The following is a 21,785-nucleotide window of genomic DNA, read 5'->3' on the forward strand; positions in this document are numbered from 1 at the left end:
TGTCCTCACTGTAACTATGGAGTCCATTTTCCTCCCTGCAAACCTCTTCAGGACATGAGTTATTTAGAATGGCAATAAAGACACAGTGGCCTGCCCAGGAGTTGTGGTCAGCAGCGACCTGAGCTCAGCACACTCAGCTTCTCCTTTTCCCACCTGCTAGCAGGGTCCTTCTCTGGACTTGGCTATTTAGAAAAACTTTCTGGTTTGCAGTCCAAATCCAGAACCGTGGACAGCGCCTGGGCTGCTGGCCTCTTCAGAGCTACTGATGGACTCAGCCTGTCCAGGACTGGGCTCTTAGTGTAGCATCAGAGGGAGTTGTTGGACAGGCTCAGAGAGGGAATGAGCAGGAGCAGTCACTAGGCTGGCCATGACCCCCAGAGCTGGACCTGCTCCAGCTAGACTTGGATCTGAGATGCTCAGATAACTCACGTGGGCTGTTAACTGTTGGAGTTCAACCCTAACTTAGCCTCAGCTGAGAGGCCTAGGGGAACCCCTCACCACCCTCCAGGAAGCAGGTGGTACATAGTGGGAAGCCCAGCGGTGACATATTTTTAAGTCACTGTCGGAGACTGTCTCTTCCTCTCACAGAGTGTCATGGACACATGAGAGCTTAGAGAGCTGGTCAGAGAGGATGCATCACTGTGCTGGAAAACAGGCTTTGTGTGTCCTAGCAGTGCTGACGAGAAAGCAGTGGGGTCTCTTGCTCTCGCAGGGTCACCTAATGCTGCCAGAGGCGGGCTCTGTCATTCTGACCTGCCAACAGGCCAGTATGGAGCACTTGTGTCTCCCATGTGTTAGGCTTCATGTGGCTGAGGACAAAGTGTAGGAAATGTCCTCTCCCTTCAAGGAGCTGGAAGTCAGCTGGGAGGTGAGTTAGACTGTGAGCAGTTGGGAGAACCTGTGACAAGTCAGGCCAGGATGACAACAGGAGACATGGAATAAGGCATTCTCAGTTCTGACTGCGTGTGTGTGTGTGTGTGTGTGTGTGTGTGTGTATGAGTTGAGTGAGTGCTGTGGAGGCAAAAGGACAACTTAGGGTTCGGTTTTATTTTACTTTATTTTATTGATTTATTTTTATTTATTTTGACAGAGAGAACGAGAAAGGGAGAGAGAGAATGGGCGTGCCAAGGTCTTCAGCTGATGCAAACTCCAGATGTGTGCACCCCTTGTGCGCATGTGTGATATTGCACACTTATGTCACTGTGCATCTGGCTTATGTGGGTCCTGGAGATTCAAACATGAATTCTAAGGCAAGAGCCTTAAATACTAAGTCATCTCACCAGCCCTGCTTTATTTTTTTTGAGGTAGGGTCTCACTGGAGCTCAGACTGACCTGAAATTCACTATGTAGTCTCAGGCTGGCCTCGAACTCACAATGATCCTCCTATTTCTGTCTCCTGAGAGCTGGGATTTAAGGAGTGTCCACCACACTCAGCCAGTGCAGTTTTTCAGTAAATGTCCATCATTTTGAGACAAAGTCTACACTGCCCCAGAGCTTGCCAATTAGGCTAGTTTGCTGACCAGTGAGCCCCAAGGACACGCCCAAGGTTTGAGGCTCATGTGCCTCAATGGGACGTCTGGGGAGCGGTTGGAGGGTGGGGCTCAGCCAGCGGTAAGGCGGGGCTGCGCATGCGCACAGTACCCAGCCCTGCATACAGCTGTTGGCCCACTGCCAGCACTTCAGAGCCTCCTGTGGCCGGAAGAGGCCGCAGCGGCTACTGCTCTCCGGCTCGGTGCAGCAGGAGGCATTGCCTGTGACGGGAATGGCACCTGCAGGACCAGAGCACCTGAGCCGGCTGAGGGGAGGCCGTGCAGCCCCTCAGGAGACCAGACCTGGGGACCACGTCCTGCGTGCATCTTTGCTCTCCTCAGGGCTGTCCACGACGCCCCCTGCCGGCGAGGCCGGGCTGCGACCCCACCACCTCTTCGCGCTTGCAGTACCGGCCTGTGCCTCTGGGGGCAGCGCTGCCACAACCGAGGTGTGTCCACTTGGAGCGGGTGTCCAGGTCCCCAACCCTGGGGTCTGGTGGGTCTAGAGGAGACACATGGGAGTCTGACAAAGTGTGGGGTTCGTGTCCATAGGAAAAAGGTTGGACAGGAAAATGTAATTCCACCCTCCTGCCCAACGTCCCAATCCAGACCTCATCGTGCATTCAGTGTCAGTTAAAAATAATACTTTTATGGGTTGTATGGATAAGTATTAAATGGAGAGTTTGCACTTAGGCTAAAGGCATATTTAATTGAACCATTTATGTATTGAGGATAATTAATGTGTTCTATAGATGAAAATGATAATTGAAATATGGATTTGTAAAATTGTGCATATAATTACAATGATGGATGACGATGACATGAAGTTACTTTATTTGGAGTTGAAGCACTTTTTTGTTCAGGCTACTGGAGAACCATTGTATGTTGAAAAAGAAATATATGGGCTGAAAGTTTTTGTGTATTTCCTTGGTAAAAAACAATAATAGGTTTCACTGAGATTAACAATCTGATGGTTTTTTTTTTTTTTTTTGAAAGCGACAGACACAGAGAGAAAGACAGATAGAGGGAGAGAGAGAGAATGGGCGCGCCAGGGCTTCCAGCCTCTGCAAATGAACTCCAGACGTGTGCGCCCCCTTGAGCATCTGGCTAACGTGGGACCTGGGGAACCGAGCCTTGAACCGGGGTCCTTAGGCTTCACAGGCAAGCGCTTAACCGCTAAGCCATCTCTCCAGCCCACAATCTGATGTTTTTAAAATACATTCCCATGATAGATACCCTATAATAATATCGAGGTTTAGAGATAGTAAAGGTATTGGAATGACCTTTCAAGCTCTAAAAGTAGACACTGGTGGGAAAGCCATCGTCATTTCTGTATTATTTCATGTCCATTTTTCATATTTATTTTGTACAATGATTACTCTGGTGCAAGTGTAAAAAGCAGTATTGAGTATCTTAAGACTTATTTGGAAACTAGGCTCAGTAGTGCAGGACTGTAATTTCAACATGTGGTAGGTGGAGCTAGGAAATTCCATTGTCCTGCTGGTTAGCTAGACTAGCTGAATGAGCAACTCTGAGTGCAGTTGAGAGACCTTGTCTCAATAAAAGGTGGAGAGCAATAGAGGAAAATCACTTGCTGTCCACAACTAGCATTCACATATGATAGCACACATATGCACATGTCTGCACACATGTGCCCAAATGCATATGAACATATGTATACACACAGCACACAGACACTTGTAACACAAACAAATGTGACAAAACAAAAGTAGTTCCATTGCTACAAACATGATAATTCCCAAGACTTGAAAGATGTGTCATACAAATTAGGGGGTAGACAGGTGACATTTGTGTGCTACAAGCGGAATAAGTCATGGGTAGCATCACCTGAGGAGCTGATAGTAAGTCAGAAAAAAAAAAACATGAGTGAATAACTGAGACTTTTTTCATATGTCCAGTAAGGGCAAAAAGATTTATAAGGCTAATTATTAAGCTATGGGAGGGAGAATTAGTTTAAATTGTTCAACTTCAACTTTTTATTGACAGTCTTCATACAAATATACAATGTAGTGCAGGAAAGATGAATTGAAGGCAGTTACTTTCAAAATCTGATGGACTTGGGCTGGAGGGATGGCTTCGTAGTTAAGGCTCTTGCCTGCAAAGCTAAAGGACCAAGGTTCAATTCCCCAGGGCCCACATAAGCCAGACACACAAGGAAAGTGGCGTATGTGCCTGAGGTTCGTTTGCAGTGGCTGGAGGCCCTGACATATCCATTTTCTCCCTCTCGCCCTTTCTCTGCCTCTTTCACTCTGTCAAATAATTAAATAAACATAAATTTAAATTTAAAAACCTTATGGCCCAGGTATGAATCCTCAGTACCCACATAAAACCAAATGTACCAAGTGGCATATGTATCTGGAGTTCAGTTGCAGTGGTAGGACAGCAACCTGTTCCCCACACACACACTCAGTTTGGCTTGCAAATAAATAAATAATAAACAGTAAAACCCCAAATATATAATGTACCCTGACCATAATGCACTCTTAACACTCTCTTTTGTCCCCCATTCCCCTTCTAATGAACCCCTTCTTCTTTCAAACAATTGTATATTTTTTGTGATACAATGCTAAACAAATCAGTATAAAAATGGATAAAAAATATTTCTATCTTCGTAAGAGATTGTTTTGAACATTATATTCTCCATAAATCAGGTGCTGTTACACATAATGGTAATCCTACAGCTGCCTTGCAGGTCATGATAACTAGAATGATAATGGGAAATAAGAATGATGGTATATAAAGGAAATGTAAGTTAGCCAGGGCTTCTATGATAAATATAGCTAATAAAGTGGCCTATGAGCATATGGGGGTAGGCAAAAGACATGATTCATGTAGTACCTAAAAGCAATATAATAAAATCTGGATGTCCAGGTAAGTTATAGACAGTTTGGTAATTATAAAATACCATAATATAATGAGTCTAAGTCATTTTTTAGCTAAGACCATATGACTCAATTATTTCTAGTTTCCAGTATTAACTCATATGCTAAACCCCGTGTGCGGGTAAGGTGAGGATTAGGTCGTCTGCTGCCTGCACTGGTCTTTGTCACTCCTTCATGACCCTCAAGTCTTGACTGCTCTGTGCTCACAGGCCTAGCCTCTGCCCGCTGGAGCCAGCGTTCTGTGTGGAAGAACAGTGGCTCTCTGGCGGTGCTGGTCCCTCTTTCAGAGGTCACGGGGTCTCTGGAGAGCTGAGACAGCAGGAAGAGCTGCAGGAGTGGTCAGGAGGGATGGTAGGACCAGCAGCACTTCTGCAGCTTCTCTGCTGAACGTCTTCAGTGTTCCTCATCACCGCAGCATGAAGATTCTGCTCCCAGCACTCAAGTCCTGCCTTGACTGAGCCCACCTTTTCTGGCTGGCAAGCAAGAAAGTTCTGTGGAGAAGTGAAAACCAGAAGTTCCCTGACCTAAGCAGAGGACTCCAGAGATGTGGCCACCAAAGAATCCATACTGGGAGCTTTTGTGTCCTTGGCCCATATGGAAGTTACACATTAAATTGAGATGAACTTTATGGGTTAAGATTCAGTGTACATAAAGGACTGTGGTTTGGGAGAAGAGCACAGTCTCAAAGGAGAGCTTGCCTGAAAAGTCCAAGGAGGAGAAAGATCCAGGAAATAAAGAGAGGAGAGGGCTGCTCCTAGTCACCATCTCAATAAGTCAGGTTTAGTTTTAGACTGGAGCTGTCTTTAAATATCACCAGAGCAGGTTCACCGTTTTGTTATTTTGGGCCCATATCCTTAACTAGAGACCTATGAAGTAAGCTATCTTGCTCCTGATCTCTGTCACTATCCCTCCTGAGACATAACCCTAACTGCTTCTTAGAAAAATGTAGCAATGGCCATTTTAACACCTTTATGTGAAATAAGGTTGCAAGGTGTGACAGTAAAGGTTCCTTTGGGTGCCTATCCAAGGGCCTCGGTAGAGCTTCTGTGGCTGTGTCTTCAGTACAGATCACTTCTTATGAGAGGAGAGAAACTTGGTGATTTAATTAAGAAGACAGGATCCCCAGTCTCCATGATGGAAAAGTACTGGTTCTGGTTCTCAGATGTAGGTCTGTGTAGGTGCTGTGGTCTTTGTTGAAATCAGTAAATTTGTGTCCCATATTGGACCAGCTGTTTTCCTTATCCAATCTCGGTGGGACCTCCAAAATACATTCTTGTTTTTATGGGTTGGAGTTGAGATCATTGCCTTACACAAGGAATGACACACTCAGACAGAAGAAGAGCATGCAAGCAAGTTTTTTAAAAGGAATTTATTTTATTTTTATTTATTTACTTTTAAGGAGAGAGATAGAATATGAATGAATGGGCATGGGCCTCCAGCCATTTAGTCACTGTTGCAATTGATAAAAGCCTTGAAGACATTTGAAGTTGGACTGAATGCAGTTTACATTATGTGATAACAGCGTATCTGTGGAGACAAGTGGAAGGTATGACTTAAACATGCCATGTTTGAGTGTCAGTTGACAAGGGATGGACTTGTGATAGTTAACCTTGGGTTGTCCACTTGACAGAATTTAGAATTCACAGTGGAAATAAATCTCTGGTCAAGCTTGTCTGTGAGACTTTTTCACGATTAGGTTAGTTGAGGAGCACAACCCCAACTGTGGACAGCACTATACCCTGGGATGGATTTGTGGACAGTATGAAGTGAAGAGTAGCTGAGCACTCATTGTTTACTATGGGCTAAATGTGACCAGGTGCCAAAAGCTTCCCTCGCCATACCTTCCCTATCATCATGGACTGTATCCTCAGTAACTCTAAGCCAAAATAATCAAACTCCCTGGCTTGCTCCTGATTGGGCCACAAGAACATGATTAATATAAAAGATAATTGAACCACAGATGAAATGGCATCAAAAGACATCTACAGAACATTCTCTACAGCAGCAGTGGATTTCAAAGTCTTCTCACCAGCCCCTAATCCTGTTAAAAATTTTCATAATTGTTCAAAAATATTTTGTATAATTAAAAAAATTTTATGAGAGAGAGATAAGTGACACACCATGGCTTCCAACCACTGCAATTGAAGTCCAGATACATGTGCAACCTTGTGTGCATATATCTGACCTTGTGCATCACCTTGTGAATCTGGCTTGTGTGGGATCTGGTGAGTCAAACATGGTGCCTGCCACTTTACTGAAGGAATAAATTGCCTTTAAAAGTTTTGAGATGGAGACTTCAGGTCAGTTATGTATAGGATCATGTCATCTGTAAATAGGGCTAAATTGACTTCTTCCTTTCCAATTTGAATCCCTTTTATTTCTTTCTCCTGAATTATTCCTTGGGCTGAGGTGAGAGTGTGCATTCCCCTTTTTTTCCTGATTTCAATAGGAATTCCTTGAGTCTTTCCCCATTAATTATTATTTTGGCTTCAGGCACTTTATATGTAGCCTTTATTGTGTTGAGATATAAACCTTCCATACCTATTCGCCCAATGTTTTAATCATGAAGTGGCGTTGTATTTTATCAAAGGCTTTCTCTGCACCAATTGATATGGTCATGTAGTTTTTATGATTAAGTTTAATTATGTGGTGTATTATGTTGATTGTTTTCCATATGTTGAGCCATCCCTAATATCCTGGTATGAATCCTTCTTGATCAAGGTGGATAATGCTTTGAAAATGTTGTTGAATACAGTTTGCAAGGATTTTGTTCAGGATTTTTGCATCTAAATTCATCAGGGATATAGGCCTGTAGTTTTCTTGTATCTCTAACTGGTTTTAGTATTATGGTGATGCTGGCTTCATAAAAGGAGTTGGGGAGAATTCCCTGCTTTCTGATTATGTGAAACAGTTTGAGAAAAATTGGTTTCACTTCTTCAATGAAGGTTTGATAGAATTTGGCTGAGAAGCCATCTGTCTCTAGACTTTTCTTTTGGGGGAAGGTTTTTATTACTTTTTAATCTCCATGAATGTGATAGGTTTATTTAGGAGATTAATCTGCTCTGAGTTTAGTTTTGGTAGTTGGTATGTGGCAAGGAATTCATCCTTTTCTTACAGATTACACATCCAGTTTTGTGGAGTAAAGGTTTTGGAAGCATGTCCTAATGATTCTTCCTATTTCATTGATGTCTGTTGTTACCTCTCCTTTTTCATTTCTGATTTTGTTAATTTAAGACTTCTCTTTTTTTATTTGCTTGATCAAATTGGCCAGGGGATTATCAAATCTTGTTTATGTTTTTAAAGAACCAAAGAACCAGCTCTTCATCTCATCAATTTTTAAAATTGTTTTCTTTGTATACAAGTCATTAATTTCAGCTCTGATCTTGATTATTTCTTTGTGTCTGGAGTTCTTAGGGTAGGATTCTTGTTTTTCCAATGCCTTAAGGTGGACAGCTAGGTTATTAATTTGGGATCTCTCTGTCTTTGTTATGAATGCATTAGTGCTATGAATTTTCCCCTCAGGACTGCCTTCATTTTGTCCCATAAGTTTGGGTAAGTTATGTATTCATTTTCATTTGATTCTAGGAATTTTACAATTTCTTTCATAACCCATTCATTGTTTAAAAGTGTGTTGTTCAGTCTCCAGGAGCTGGTGGAGATCCTAATGTGTTTGTTGCTATTAATTTCTAGCTTTAAAGCATTATGATCTGATATGATGCAGGAAATTACTTCAGTTTTTCTGAATTTATGGAGGCATGCTTTGTGGCCTAATATATGGTCTATTTTGGAGAAGGCTTCATAAGCTACTAAGAAGAATGTGTATTCGGTAGAATTGGGGTGGAAAGTTCTGTAGATATCCATTAGGTTTAGTTGATCTGTGGCATTACTGAGCTCTATTATTTCTCTATTGATTTTCTGCTTGGATGATCTGTCTATACATGATAATGGAGTATTGAAGTCTCTGACTATGGTGGTGCTGGTGTTTATTTCTGTTTTCTTGTCAAATAGGTTTTGTTTTATAAAATGTGATACAGATGCATCTGCGTGGCTCACATAGTTTCATGATTATGATGTCCTCGTGTTGTATCATTTCTTTGATGAATAAGAAGTGGCCTTTCTCCTTGTTTGGAATTCTGTTTTATCGAATATTTACATAGCAGTACCTGTTTATGTCTTATTTCCATTTTCTTGGAATATTTTCCATCTTTTCACCCTGAGGAAGTGTCTGTCTTTAGTGATGAGGTGGATTTCTTGAAGACAGAAGATAGAAGGGTCCAATTTTTTGATCCGTCTTGCTAACTTGTGTCTTTTGATGAGTGAGTTAAGACCATTAATATTTAAGCTTATAAATGTGAGGTTCAATTTATTCCCTGCATGGTAGAGTGCTTTATGGGGTTTTGTGCCTTCTTGTGTTTTGTACTATTTTGGGCCTGGTCTAGTTTTGGTTATTGTGATCTTCTTGTAGGCTCTTCAGATTGGTAGTTTGACTCTTCTGTGTGGAGTATTCCCTGAAGTAGTCTCTGTAGGTTTGGCTCTGTGTTCATATAATCATAGAGTTGGCTATTTTCATGGAAAGTTTTCCTTTCATAGTCTAATATGAGGCATAGTTTCACCAGTACTGCAGCTTCGGTTGGATGCCATAGTTCTCCAGACTTTGAAGTGTTCCATTCCAGGACCTTTTGGATTTCAGGGTTTCCACTGAGAAGTCTGAGGTAATCTGATGGGATTGCCTTTATATGTGGGGAGTTGTTTTCTCTCTTTTTATGCTTTTTGCACTCTCTCTTTGTTTTTGTTGTTTAGAGTTTTAACAATGATGTGCCTTGGAGAGTTTCTTCTTTGGTCTTGTCTGTTTGGTGTTCTGTGAGCTTCTGGTTTCTGGATGAGCCTCTCTTTTGAGAAACTGGGAAAATTTTCTTCAATAATTTTGTTGAGTTCTCTCTGGCTCTGGCCTGCATTTCCTCTTCTGCTGGTATACCAATAATCTGGATGATTGATCATTTTAGGGTTACCTTATATTCTGTTCACCTGACTTTTTGAACTTAGCAAAGTTTGTGGCCTCACAATCAATTTCTTCTGTCTTGTCCTCCATCTTAGAGGTTCTATCTTCCACATGAGTAACTCTGTTAGAAATGGGTTCTGAAGAGGTTTTTTTTTTTTTTTTAATTTTTTAAATTTATTTATTTGAGAGCGACAGACACAGAGAGAAAGACAGATAGAGGGAGAGAGAGGGAATGGGAGTGCCAGGGCTTCCAGCCTCTGCAAACGAACTCCAGACGCGTGCGCCCCCTTGTGCATCTGGCTAACGTGGGACCTGGGGAATACAGCCTTGAACCGGGGTCCTTAGGCTTCACAGGCAAGCACTTAACCACTAAGCCATCTCTCCAGCCCCTGAAGAGGTTTTTTTAAAGCTCTGTTTGATTTTTGTTTTCTGTTGTGTTATTTTGCATTGTGTCCATCTCTTTTTTGAGGTACAGTTGTAGTTCAAGGTCTGATTTTCTTGATGCTTCCTGGAATTCATTCTTGCATCTGATCAAGTCTTCATTAAGTTTAATTAATTGGTTATTGAGATCTTCCATTTATTGACTCACCTTCAATCCATTTATACCTCTTTTGAGGCTTCTAAGGTTTTCTGAGTTAACTCTAGTGTCAAAAGCTGAGTGCTCTAAGAGTTGATTCTGGTCAATTTCCTTGTTGTTATTGTTGGTGATTTGACGGTTTACTTCCAGTTCTGAGATTTTCCGATCAGACTTACACTGGTTGTTGTGTTTTCATTTTTGGATTGAATTCCCATTGATTTCTCTATGATTTCACTGGAGGCTTCCATTGTGGGACTAGGCATTCTTGCTTGGAGATTTTTCAATTTTCTGACTTTTACGGTTTTTCTTTTTCTTTTCTTTTTTTTTTTCTTGTAGTCTTCCCATCTTGAGGAAATGTTTTATTCTCTTGGGGGGAAGTAATTATTTGTCCTTGTAGGATCTTCATTGGGTGTTCTGTTGTAAATGTGAACCAGATTGGTGTACGATGGTGTTATAACCATAGATGTGCAGACTGTGGAGATTGCAAGTATATCAAAGGTACCTTGAGAACTGGGAGGTGGGGGGCTGGGAGCTCTGGCCTCCTCACTCCACTGTACTACACTTCAGCACATGGGGATCAGAGGTTGGGGAACCAGGAACCAGGAAGTTGGATGATCAGGGTCAAGAGGCCTATAGTGGAACGTGCAGACTCTGGCCTAGAGGAATAGGGATTTGTGTACACAGGGACCAATTAGGAAACCCAAGCAAAAGGCTAGCTTCCTCAGCCCACACACAAGGACTAGGTCACACCAAAACATAATCATGGGTACTAGAACCATGGAACTGGGAGGTGGGAACCAACCAGAAGCTTTGGCCTATTCACACCAAGCATGCACCCTGCAGAGCAGGGGATCCAGGAATTGGGGCCTAGGGGTCATTCAATCAGAAATGTTGAGCAAGAGGCCTGCTCCTGCAACAAGCTCACAGGCTCTAGGAAGTAGTAGTGTGAACCCAAACAGGAGCTCTGGCCTACTCATCCTGTGCCTGCACCCTCCATAGCAAGGGATCCAGGAGTTGGGGGCCCAGGGCACGTCAGTCAGGAAGATGGAGCAAGTGGTCTTCTTCTGCAGCAAACTCTAGGGTCCAGGCCGCCCTAAGCCAGAAGCAGAGGAACTGACAGGGACCAGGTAACTGGGAGGAGGTAACAGGGAGATCTCGGATGAAGACTTTTAAACTGGTGGAAGACAGCTATGCTCACCATTGTACCATCAGCTTGCCACTTGAAGTTGTTGGAGTTGAATGAGTGCCTTTGGCATGCAAAAGCACGAGTTTAGGGGGAAGGGGCAATCAAGAATGTAATGTTGTAGAATACATGTTTATCTTCTTTTCAATTTATCTGTTGTTGACTTTGCTCTCAGTGTGATGGCACTGGGGAGAGGGCTCTGTAGGGGGTAATTGTATTTGAAGAAGACATGAGAATCCCATGATAGGATTAGGGTTTGGATGGATTACTTTTCTTATTCTGTGACAAAATACTTGACAGAGGCAACTTGGGGGAAGAGAGGTTAGTTCTGGCTCACAGTTCTAGGTAATATTAATCCTTTGTGGCAGTGAAGGCAAGGCAGGTATGCTAGCTCTGCTCATGTCAGGGGAAGCTTGTGACCCAGCTTGTTACAACATGGTGGATTAGGAGGCAAAGAGCACCAGTCAGACCCAGAGGCAGAGATGACTTTCAAGGCCTGGCCTCAGCAACCCATTTCTCCTAGTTAGACCACAGTCCCAAAGGTTTCACAACTTCCCCAAACAGAACCACCAACTGGGAACCAAGTGTTCAAACACATGTGGCTGGGGGGACTCCCCACATTCAAACTATCACTGTCTTTGGAAGAATGGGAACTAGACCTTCTCATTTACTATGTAAGGACTCACAAAAGCCTTGGGAGAGAGCCCTCTCTGAGGAACCAGGTCATTTAGCACCTTGACTGTGAACTTCTGAACCTCTAAACCAGGAGTAACAAATGTCTGTTGTGATGTTTTGTTCTGGTAGCCTAAGCTGAATAATACAACATGCTGACAGTGTGACAAGAAAATGTTCTTAACAGTCAGCATACTAATAAAGCATTTAAACAATTTTCTGCCCATCTTCTTGGTTTCTTTATTTCTTTGAGGGACTCTGTGAATTTGAGGCCAATAGCCCATTTCCTTTTTATTCTTTTTAATTGATTACAGACATACTTAGTACGGAAACATCACTTGTTGGAATCATCCTTTCCCTCTTCCCTGCTCCCTTTCTGAAGGGGGCCCTCCTTATTGGGCTCACAGGTTATCCCCGTGGGGATTGTGGGAGCAGCAGCCATTTATAGAGGAAAGGCAATCCCTCAGGGCATGATTCCCAACTTGTGGCTCTTCCAGTCTTTCTGCCGCTCTTCCACAAAATTCCCTGAGCCATGTTGGGTGTGTTTTAAGTCTACTTCAGTGATAGGCTCTTAGCAGCCTCTGGATGTCTGCTTTGGTATGTGTTGAGCGTCCTCAGGGTCTGTCTCCTACACCCTGGCACTGATTATTAGGTTCAGCATGGAAGCAGCACTCTTGCTCATCTCCTCAATTCCTCTGTGCTTTCATCTGGGCCTAAACTGAAGTGTGATGGGTAGATTATCTCCTCAAGTCCCATTCCCATCTGAAAAAAACAACAACAGATTTTCCAAAGGAGATTAAAGTCTTCACAGATTAAATGGGATGCGTGTTACTGATTTAGAGAGAATTTGATGGATGTAGCACCTCTTTTTTTTCCCCGAGGTAGGGTCTCACTCTAGCCCAGGCTGATCTGGAATTCACTATGGAGTCTCAGGGTGGCTTCAAACTGACGGCAATCCTCCTACCTCTGCCTCCCGAGAGCCACCATGCCTGGCTTGTAGTACCTCTTTTAGCCCAAGATTAGTGGGAACTTGACATTGGAGAGCAGAGTCATTGTCTGAATATGACTCTAACCTGCTTCCCCAGTTCCAGATATGGGTTCCTTTCCACTGCACGGATCTTTTAGCCAATGAGGAAGCTATTGGTTAACCACCAAAACTGTGTGCCTTGTTCTATGTTACTTCCCCCTACCCTTCCACCCCCCTCCCAAGCCCTTCCCTTCCTATTGTCTTGGCCTCCAATTGCCTATCAATGATGTCAACAACTCAGGCTGATCCAGGTTAGGAACCGTAGATGAATGACACCATGTGGCGACCGTCTTTCTGTAATTGTGTGAGATTGCCAAGTATGATCTCTTTCAAGTGCTTTCATTTCTCTACAAATTTCATTGTGTCATTTTTCTTTCTTACTGCTGAGTAGAATTCCATCGTGTAAATGTACCATGGCTTGGTTATCCACTTGTCCAATGATGGGCACCTGGGTTGATTCCACTCCTTAGCTATTATGAATTGAGCAGCTATAAATATGGTTGAACAAATATCTCTGTAGTGAAGCATGGAGCATATAAGGTAAATGCCCAGTAAGGGAATAAGTGGGTCTGTTGGCAGCTCCATAATGCTTTTCAGGAATCTCCATATTGATTTCCATAGTGGTTATACAAGCTTAAAATCCCACCAATAGTGAATGAGGGTTCCTGTTTCTCACCATCCTCACCAACATTTGTTTTCACTGAATTTTTAATGATTTAATGATTAATGATTTAATAATTTTTTTAAATGATTGCCATCCTTACTGGAGTAAGGTGGAATCTCATAGTTGCTTTAATTTGCATTTCCTTAATCGTTAGGGATGTTGAACATTTTCTTAAGTGTGTTTGTCATTTGTATTTTTTCCTCTGATAACTCCCTACTCAGTTCTCTGCCCCACTTTTTCAGTGGGTTATTTGATTTCTTTCAATTTTTTTCAAACTTTATTTATTAGAGAGAGAGAGAGAGAGAGGCAGAGAGAGAGAGAGAGAAGATGGGCATGACAGGGCCTCCAGCCATTACAAATGAACTCCAGACGCATGTGTCTCTTATGCATCTGGTTTACGGGGGTCTTGGGGAATCAAACAGAGGTCTTTCAGTTTTGCAGACAAAACGCCTTAACTGCTAAGCCATCTCTTCAGCCCTGATTTTTTTTTTTTTTTTTTTTTTGGTTTGGATTTTTTAGTTCTTTGTAGACTCTAGATATTATACCTCCAAATTGCTCATTTCTATAGTTGTATTTTAACTTATGCATTGATTGTGAGATTAAAATTAGCTCAAATTAAGGAGGTAAAGCTACTTAACTTTTCAGAATAGATGTTTTTTTTCTTTTTTTAATTTGATGAAGGCTTAAAAATATTTTTGTAGAATAAAAAGAACCCCAGTCTTTATAAATAAAAATATCCCATAAAAAGCCTAGAAGGCTTTGGGGGCATCTGTTTCTGCTGAAATTCTTCTCCAACAAATTTTCAATATTGGTTTATTTAAACAACTGATTTACAAGGGAAATCTTTTTAAAAATTTTTATGGGGTTTGTGATCTTTGAAATGAATGAAGTCAAACAAATTGCCATTGTTAAAGGGAAATTAAACTTCGTTGATTTCTTTGATTGGCTTGTATGGTTTTATTTTTCTATAATTTCATGCATGTATATAATGTATTTGATCACATACACTTCATTACCCTCTGATCCCCCTCCCATTAAATTATTGTTTCCAAAGAAATCCCCTCGTAATACAATCTTTGAGATTTCTTCAAGGCAAAAATCACAATGTGATTGATCAAAGTATTTTCTCTACCTCATATGACCAGGAAAAGAGACAAGCACATATCTTCTAAGAAAATTTACAGGAAAGCCCACAACTATTGTAGCTATGAGTATTCTTCCCAACTTTTTGCTTCCACAGTCATGAGCATTTCAATCATCTCTAAGTCTTCACAGGAAAAGCTTCCAGTGCTAAGTAAGAAAGACGTCTATCACTTTGAGTTTCCAGTTCCAGAAGCCTTGCTTAACAAGGCCTGAAGGCTGTCACTTTCCCAGACTAACATCAGAATGATAAATACCCCAACATGGCAGGCAGGAAAGCCTTCAGTGAAAGGAGTGCAGGAACATGTGGAGGAAGCAAAGGTGCCTGGTTTTCAGATAGCAGACTGTCTTTGTGTTGGAGACAATCATGGAAGTACTTAGGGCAGTTATATAATCTTTAAATCTATTAGTTCATTAATAATACTCATTGAGATCTATTAATGTCAGGCACTGTGGGCTCTGGAGATGGTATGGTAAGAGAGGAAAGAGTTGTTACAAACTCAGTGGTAGCATCCAATCACATGAATCATGTTCTTGCATTTCTTTTTATTTTTGATATTTATTTATTTGAGAGACAAAGAGAAAAATGGGAAGAGAGTGGGGAGAGAGAGAGAGAGAATGATAATGGGCACACCAGGGCCTTTAGATACTGCAAATAAACTCCAGATACATGTGCCACCTTGTACAGCTGGCATTACATGAGTACTGGAGAATCAAACTCTGGTCCTTAGACTTTGCAAGCAAGCATCTTAACCACTGAGTCATCTCTCTAGTCCTTTTTTTTAAATTTTTTTATTTTTCAAGATAGGGTCTCACTCCAGACCAGGCTGACCTGGAATTCACTAGTCTCAGGCTGTCTTGTTCTCTTAGGGATCTTCCCACCTTTGCCTCCTGAGTGCTGGGATTAAAATCATGCACTACCATGCCTGGCTATCTTTGCATTTCTATGTGAATTAAAATATGTATGATAAAGACCCAGAGCCAAACTTAGTCTACAATGACCACATTCACTCACATGCATTCAAAAAATATTTTAGGGCTGGAGAGATGGCTTGGAGGTTAAGCGCTTGCCTGTGAAGCCCTTAGGTTCAAGAGCTTGATTCCCCAGGACCCACGTTTGCCAGATGTACAAGGGGCACTTGCGTCTGGAGTTTGTTTGCAATGGCTGGAAGTCCTGGCGTGCCCATTCTCTCTCTCTCTCTCTCTCTCTCTCTCTCTCTCCCTCTTTCTCTCTCTCTGTCAATGTCAAATAAATAAATGAAAGTGAACAAAAAAATTTTAAAAAATATTTTAGGCACAAAATCTATTAAAACTTTGGATTTTCTGCCAGGCATGGTGGCGCATGCCTTTAATCCCAGCACTCGGGAGGCAGAGGTAGGAGGATTGCCATGAGTTGGAGGCCACCCTGATACTCCATAGTGAATTCCAGGTTAGCCTGGACTACAGTGAGCCTCTACCTCAAAAAACAAAAACAAAAACAAAAAAAAAAAAAACTTTGGATTTTCCTTTTTTAAAAAAATGTTTTTAGGGGTGGAGAGACTGTTAGTAGCCATGGTTAACAGTGACATTAGTATCAACTCCTTTTTTATGATTGGTTTTATTTTGTTATATTGCCCTTATAAAATAAGTTATGTGGGCTGGAGAGATGCCTTAGCGATTAAGACCCAGGTTTGATTCTACAGGACCCATGTAATATGTAAGCAAGATGCACAAGGCTGCGTGTGCATCTGGAGTTTGCAGTGGCTGAAGGCCCTGGCACACCCATTCTCTGTCTCCCTAGCTCTCTATCTCAAATAAATTTTAAAAATTATAATATTAAAAAATAACATTTCACACTGATTCATGCAGGCTGATTCTGCAGAATAAACACTCTTTGCTTTTACATTAAAAAAAAATAACATTTCATTACTACTTGTATTGCTTTTCTTATTGCTGTGACAAGTAACTGAATTTCAAAAACTCCTAAGGAAGAAGGGGCTTCTTTTTCTCATAGTTCACAGGAAAATAGTACCATTATGGCAGTGAAGAAATAGGGAAGGAAAAGATTTGTTCCTTGGTGCCCTGCAGGAAGTGGTCCAGAAAGCTTTCTCCTCCTCTGCCTTCTAAAAACAAACCAACCAACAAACAAGCCAAAGCTATTTTTAATAGTTACACAAATTAAGGCCATGCATTAGGCACATGCCTTTAATCCCAGCACTCAGAAAGCAGAGGCAGAAGTATTGCCATGAGTTTGAAACCAGCCTGAATACTAATGAATTCCAGGTCAACCTGCCAAAAAAGTTTACACAATTCCTTTCCCTTCACCCTCCTTAGTACCCACTCTCCCATACACTTGCCCTGTGATTGCCTCTTTAACAACTCTCCCCTCTTCTATTTTAATGTCTTTTATACTCTCTTTCATCATCCATGGAAAATTGGTTGACAGGCTCAATATTATGTAGTTCTGCAGATAACAACACTGTGTGGTCAGGACTGCAACAGATACTTCATGTCTGAAAGATGGTATTGTAAGCACTTTTCCTCCTTCTTAGGCTCTTATATTCATTGAAATTTGGAGAGTGGGAAGAAGATGTGTGAAGACTTCACTGTCTCTTCTTTTGGCATTTGATAAAATCTCCAACCCCCCTGTCTTTTTATTTAGTCTGGGAGTCCACCACATGGGATAGGAATCCACTGAACTCAGATTAGTTTTAACTAAGACAATTCTTTCTGGAAACACCCTCACAGACAAACCCAAATGTGTGCTTCACTATTGATGTCTCTGTTTCATATTCTAGTCAAATAGCATTTACCTGCAAAAGGCCTTCCCTTGTAGATAGTAGAAAGTACAAATAATATGATTAGAGTAATGATTCAAAAAAAAAAAAGATGTTGTAAGTTAGAAAAAGCTGCTTGAACTGCACTTGGAAGTTTGACATCCCTACCCATATGAGATGCCAGCTCAACATGCCAGGCTACCTGTGACGAAGAGTAAACAGACCGAAAATGCCTGACCTGTCATAGACGTGCAGAACAACTGTTTGGTTTGTGACTCAGAGTTGGTAAATTGCTCAATTATGCAAATATTGATGTCAAAATACTTTCTTAGCTGGGCATGGTGTCACACGCCTTTAATCACAGCATTTGGGAGGCAGAAGTAGGAGGACTGCTATAAGTTCAAAGCCACCCTGAGACTACATAGTGAATTCCAGGTCAGCCTGGGCTAGAGCGAGACTCTACCTTGAAAAACCAAAATAATAATAATAATAATACACTTACTTAAAAGAGCAAGTAAAAGTTAGGCAAAGATACAGTAAATATCACTTAAATGATATATATGGAAAATCTGTGTACTTACTATGTCTGTGGCTAAAACTGGAATCCCACCTAATTTGTTATTTACTTTGAAATGTAACTAATATCAGATTACAGTTGAAAGGACTTGGGTGAGTTTAACTCTAGAGTTCCCACCATTTTTCATTTCCTAATGTCATAAATATCTAGATTTTTATCTCAACATATGGGTTATTTCTGAATGTAACAAAGTGGGTGATTGTTTGCAAAATTCACCTAGAATTCTAGCACTTTGTTTAGCTGCTAGGTCTTATCACTTGTAGATATAGAAAATAGTTATCTACAACAGTTGCTCAATAAAGTAACTTTTTATTGAGTATTAAAAAAACTTTGGTTTTTGTGTGTTTCTTACTATCTTTTTATGTGTGTGTGTGTACATGTGTCTGTGTAGTATATAGGGGAGGCATGTGCGTGTTATACACATGTATGCATACAGATAGGGGCTATGACTCTCGTTGTCAACTAAATAGGATTTAGAATGACCATGGAAACAAGTCTCTGGTCATGTCTAAGAGGGATTTTCTAGATTAGATTAGTTGAGATGAGAGGACCCAGCCTAGCTATGGGCTGGGAGAACCCCATGGGCTGGGTTCATGGACTGTATAAAATGGACATAGAATGTCCATCCAGCTTTGCAAGGCTTGCTAGGGAATTGTACCCAGGCTGGTAGGCTTTGCAAGCAAGTACCTTTAACTGCCAAGCCATCTCCCCAACCCCCCAACTTTTTCTTTCAATGTTTTATTAATTTGCAAGCAGAGAGAGAGGGAGAGAAAGAGAGAGAGAATGGGCATGTGAGGGCCTCTAGCCACTGTAAATTAACTGCACATGCATGTGTTAATTTGTGCATCTGGCTTTATGTGGGTACTGGGGACTCAAGCTATGGTCATTAGCCTTTGCAGGCAAATGCCTTAACTGCTGAACTATCTCTCTAGCCTTCCTTCTCCTTTTTACAAAGACCAGGAACCCAGCCCTGGGGATGGTGCCGCTGACAGGGTGGGTCTTAATCTGGAAAATTCCTCACAGACATGACCAGAGGTTTGTTTCCATGTCCATTCTAAATCCTACCAAGTTGGCACCTACAGATTTAGCATCACAAATCCACCCCTTATCAACACTCAGATATAACGATTTTAAGTTATCACCTTCCACCCCTTGTCTTCATAAGTTAGTGGCCATCTCATAATGCAAAACTGCTTTCAGAGATGTACCCAGAAGACATAGGTTGTTACAGAAAAATCCCAATACCAGGAGTAGGAAACCTCCCAGCTAGTTGGCTAGTTGTTGGTCTGGTAGGGCATTTATTTGTAGGCTAAGGATATTGTAGCAGTCAGCTTCAGATCGCTAAGATGAACTTCCAAACCAGGTACACTTTATGGGAGGAAGAAGGGATTTATTGAAGATAGAGAGGAAGTTCAATAATGGCAGAAGAAAGCTGGGCCCCTGTTTCACAGGCCCATGCCAAGAAAAAAGCTACCACCAAAACAAGTGTATTTTAGGAACTCGATGCAGAACTCCAGCAAAGCTCTAGCACTTTCTTTTATCTTTAGACTGGAATTTCAAATCCACCCTCACACCTTAGGGCTGGATCCTAGGATCCACCCATAGTGACACCTCCTCCAGTGAATCCAGTTGGAGATCCAAATTACAAGCTGTTAATAAACTTCTGAATCTATTGGTGGACATTCATTCAAGCCACCACAAATGTTAAAACTTTTTTTCATGTTATTAGCCATTTGTATTTCTTCTTATTTGTCCATTTTTTATTGGATATTTCAGGTGTTTAGGTGATTACTTTTTTGAGTTAGTAAGTTCTAGATACTTATACTAAAAGTTGGCAAAGATTTTTTTTTTTTTTTCTCAGCCAGTAGGCTATCTCTTCACTGGCTCACTGTTTCCTTTGCTGTATAGGAGCTTTTTAATCTCTTGTCTGTCAACTCTTGGGATTATTTTCTGTGCTATTGTAATCCTTTTCAGAAAGTCATTGCATCTGCCTATATCTTGGGGTGATTCCCCTACATTTCCCTATAACCGTTTCAGAATTGTAGGTCTTAGTAGCTATCTAGGCATAGTGGCTCACATAGGAAATCCAAGCCTTTAGGAGGCTGAGGCAGAAAGCCAAGAACAACATGGGCTATGTAGTGAGACTCTGCATCAAAAAAATAAAAATTTTAAAAAGTAGGCAACTGAATGTGCATGTGTTTATTTCTGGGTCCCCTGTTCTATTCCATTGGTGAACATGTCTGCTTGTGTCTTATGTGCCAGTGCCATGCTGCTTTTGTTACCATGGCTCTGAAGTGTAATCGGAGATGAGATAGTGTGACACCCCCAGAACTGCTTCTTTGGCTGAGGATTGCTTGGGATGGTTAGGGTCTTTTGTGCTTCTATTTTTTTTTTTGTAAAGAATGCTATTAAAATTTTAATGAAAATTCTGTGAATCTGTTGATTGCTTCCATATCATAGCCATTTTCATAATATTAATTCTGGCAATGTGTGAACATAGGAGGGCTTTCTATCTGTAAATGCCTTTAATTTCTTTCTTCAGAATTTTGGAGCTTTCCCTGTAATGGTCTTTTACTTCCTTAGTTCAGTTTATTCCTAGGTTGTTGTCTCTAGTTTTATTAATCTGGGACTTTGGAGGGTATCTTTGTTTTGGTTAGTGGAATATTGTTCTTTCAGTCCCTAGTTCACTAGTTTCTGTCTTGATCGTTATTATTTGCTTCCATCTACTGATTTTGGGTGGGTTGGCTCGTAGTGTTTTTTGTTTTTTTGAGGTAGGGTTTCATTCTAGCTCAGGCTGACCTGGAATTCACTCTGTAGTCCCAGGGTGGCCTTGAACTCACGGTGGTCCTCCTACCCTTGCCTCCCGAGTGCTGGGATTAAGGGTGTGCACCACCACACCTGGCCTTTTTGTTTCGTTTTGTTTTGTTTTGTTTTGTTTTGTTTTGTTTTGTTTTGTTTTGTTTTGTTTTGTTTTGAGGTAGGGTCTCACTCTAGCTCAGGCTGACCTGGAATTCACTCCGCAGTCTCAGGGTGGCCTTGAATTCAAGGTGATCCTCCTACCTTTGCCTGTTTCAGTTTATTGCTTTCATTATAAAGGAATAAGCTATTTTGGAGTATAAAAGCAATGGCTGTACCAGAGAGATGGCTCAGAAGGTATGTGTAAGCATAAAGAGCTAGGTTCAATCCCCAACACCCATGTAAAAATCTGGGCATGGTCACATACCTGTAACCCTTGTGCTGAGGGGGACAGAGGCATGAACATTGCTGAGCTCCCTGGTCAGTCAGTCCAACTGGAAAAACAATAAGCTCCAAGTTCAGAGACAGACTCTGTCTCTGGGAAATAAGGTCAGAGAGCAATAAAGGAGGACATCTTATGTGCTTCTCTGGCCTTCCCACAAATCGTGCAAATACTGCACACACATACACACAGAGAGAGGAAGGGAGGGAGGAGGAGAGATAGAGAACATGGAAAAAAGCACTGGGGCTGGGGAGATGGCTCAGTGGATGAAGCATTTCCGCTCAAGCCTGAGCACCTGCCTTTGGATCCCTCGACTCCACATAAAATGTGGAAGGCAACTGGAGTCAAGAGAATTTCCCCAGGAGCTCATGTGCCAGCTAGCCTGGTAAGTGCAGCGGTGAATGAGAGAAAATGCCTTAAGCAAGGAGGAAAATGAGGTATGACACTGAGCCACTGAGTTTGACTCTGACTTCTACACACTTTGCACTCACACACATGAACATGGACACACATATGCACA

At 41.6% G+C, this 21,785-nt stretch overlaps 1 protein-coding gene across 1 annotated transcript in view; it reads left to right on the forward strand.

Annotated features, from left to right (window-relative positions):
- Positions 1-1,762: 1,762 nt before the first annotated feature.
- Positions 1,763-21,785, forward strand: part of LOC101599455 (heterogeneous nuclear ribonucleoprotein D-like) — a 121,755-nt gene continuing 101,732 nt past the window's right edge. The window contains 1 exon segment of the mRNA XM_045143512.1: positions 1,763-1,978. Coding sequence (XP_044999447.1) covers positions 1,763-1,978 — 216 coding nt within the window.

Source organism: Jaculus jaculus, chromosome 2 (assembly GCF_020740685.1).
Source record: "Jaculus jaculus isolate mJacJac1 chromosome 2, mJacJac1.mat.Y.cur, whole genome shotgun sequence".
Classification (NCBI taxonomy): domain Eukaryota; kingdom Metazoa; phylum Chordata; class Mammalia; order Rodentia; family Dipodidae; genus Jaculus; species Jaculus jaculus.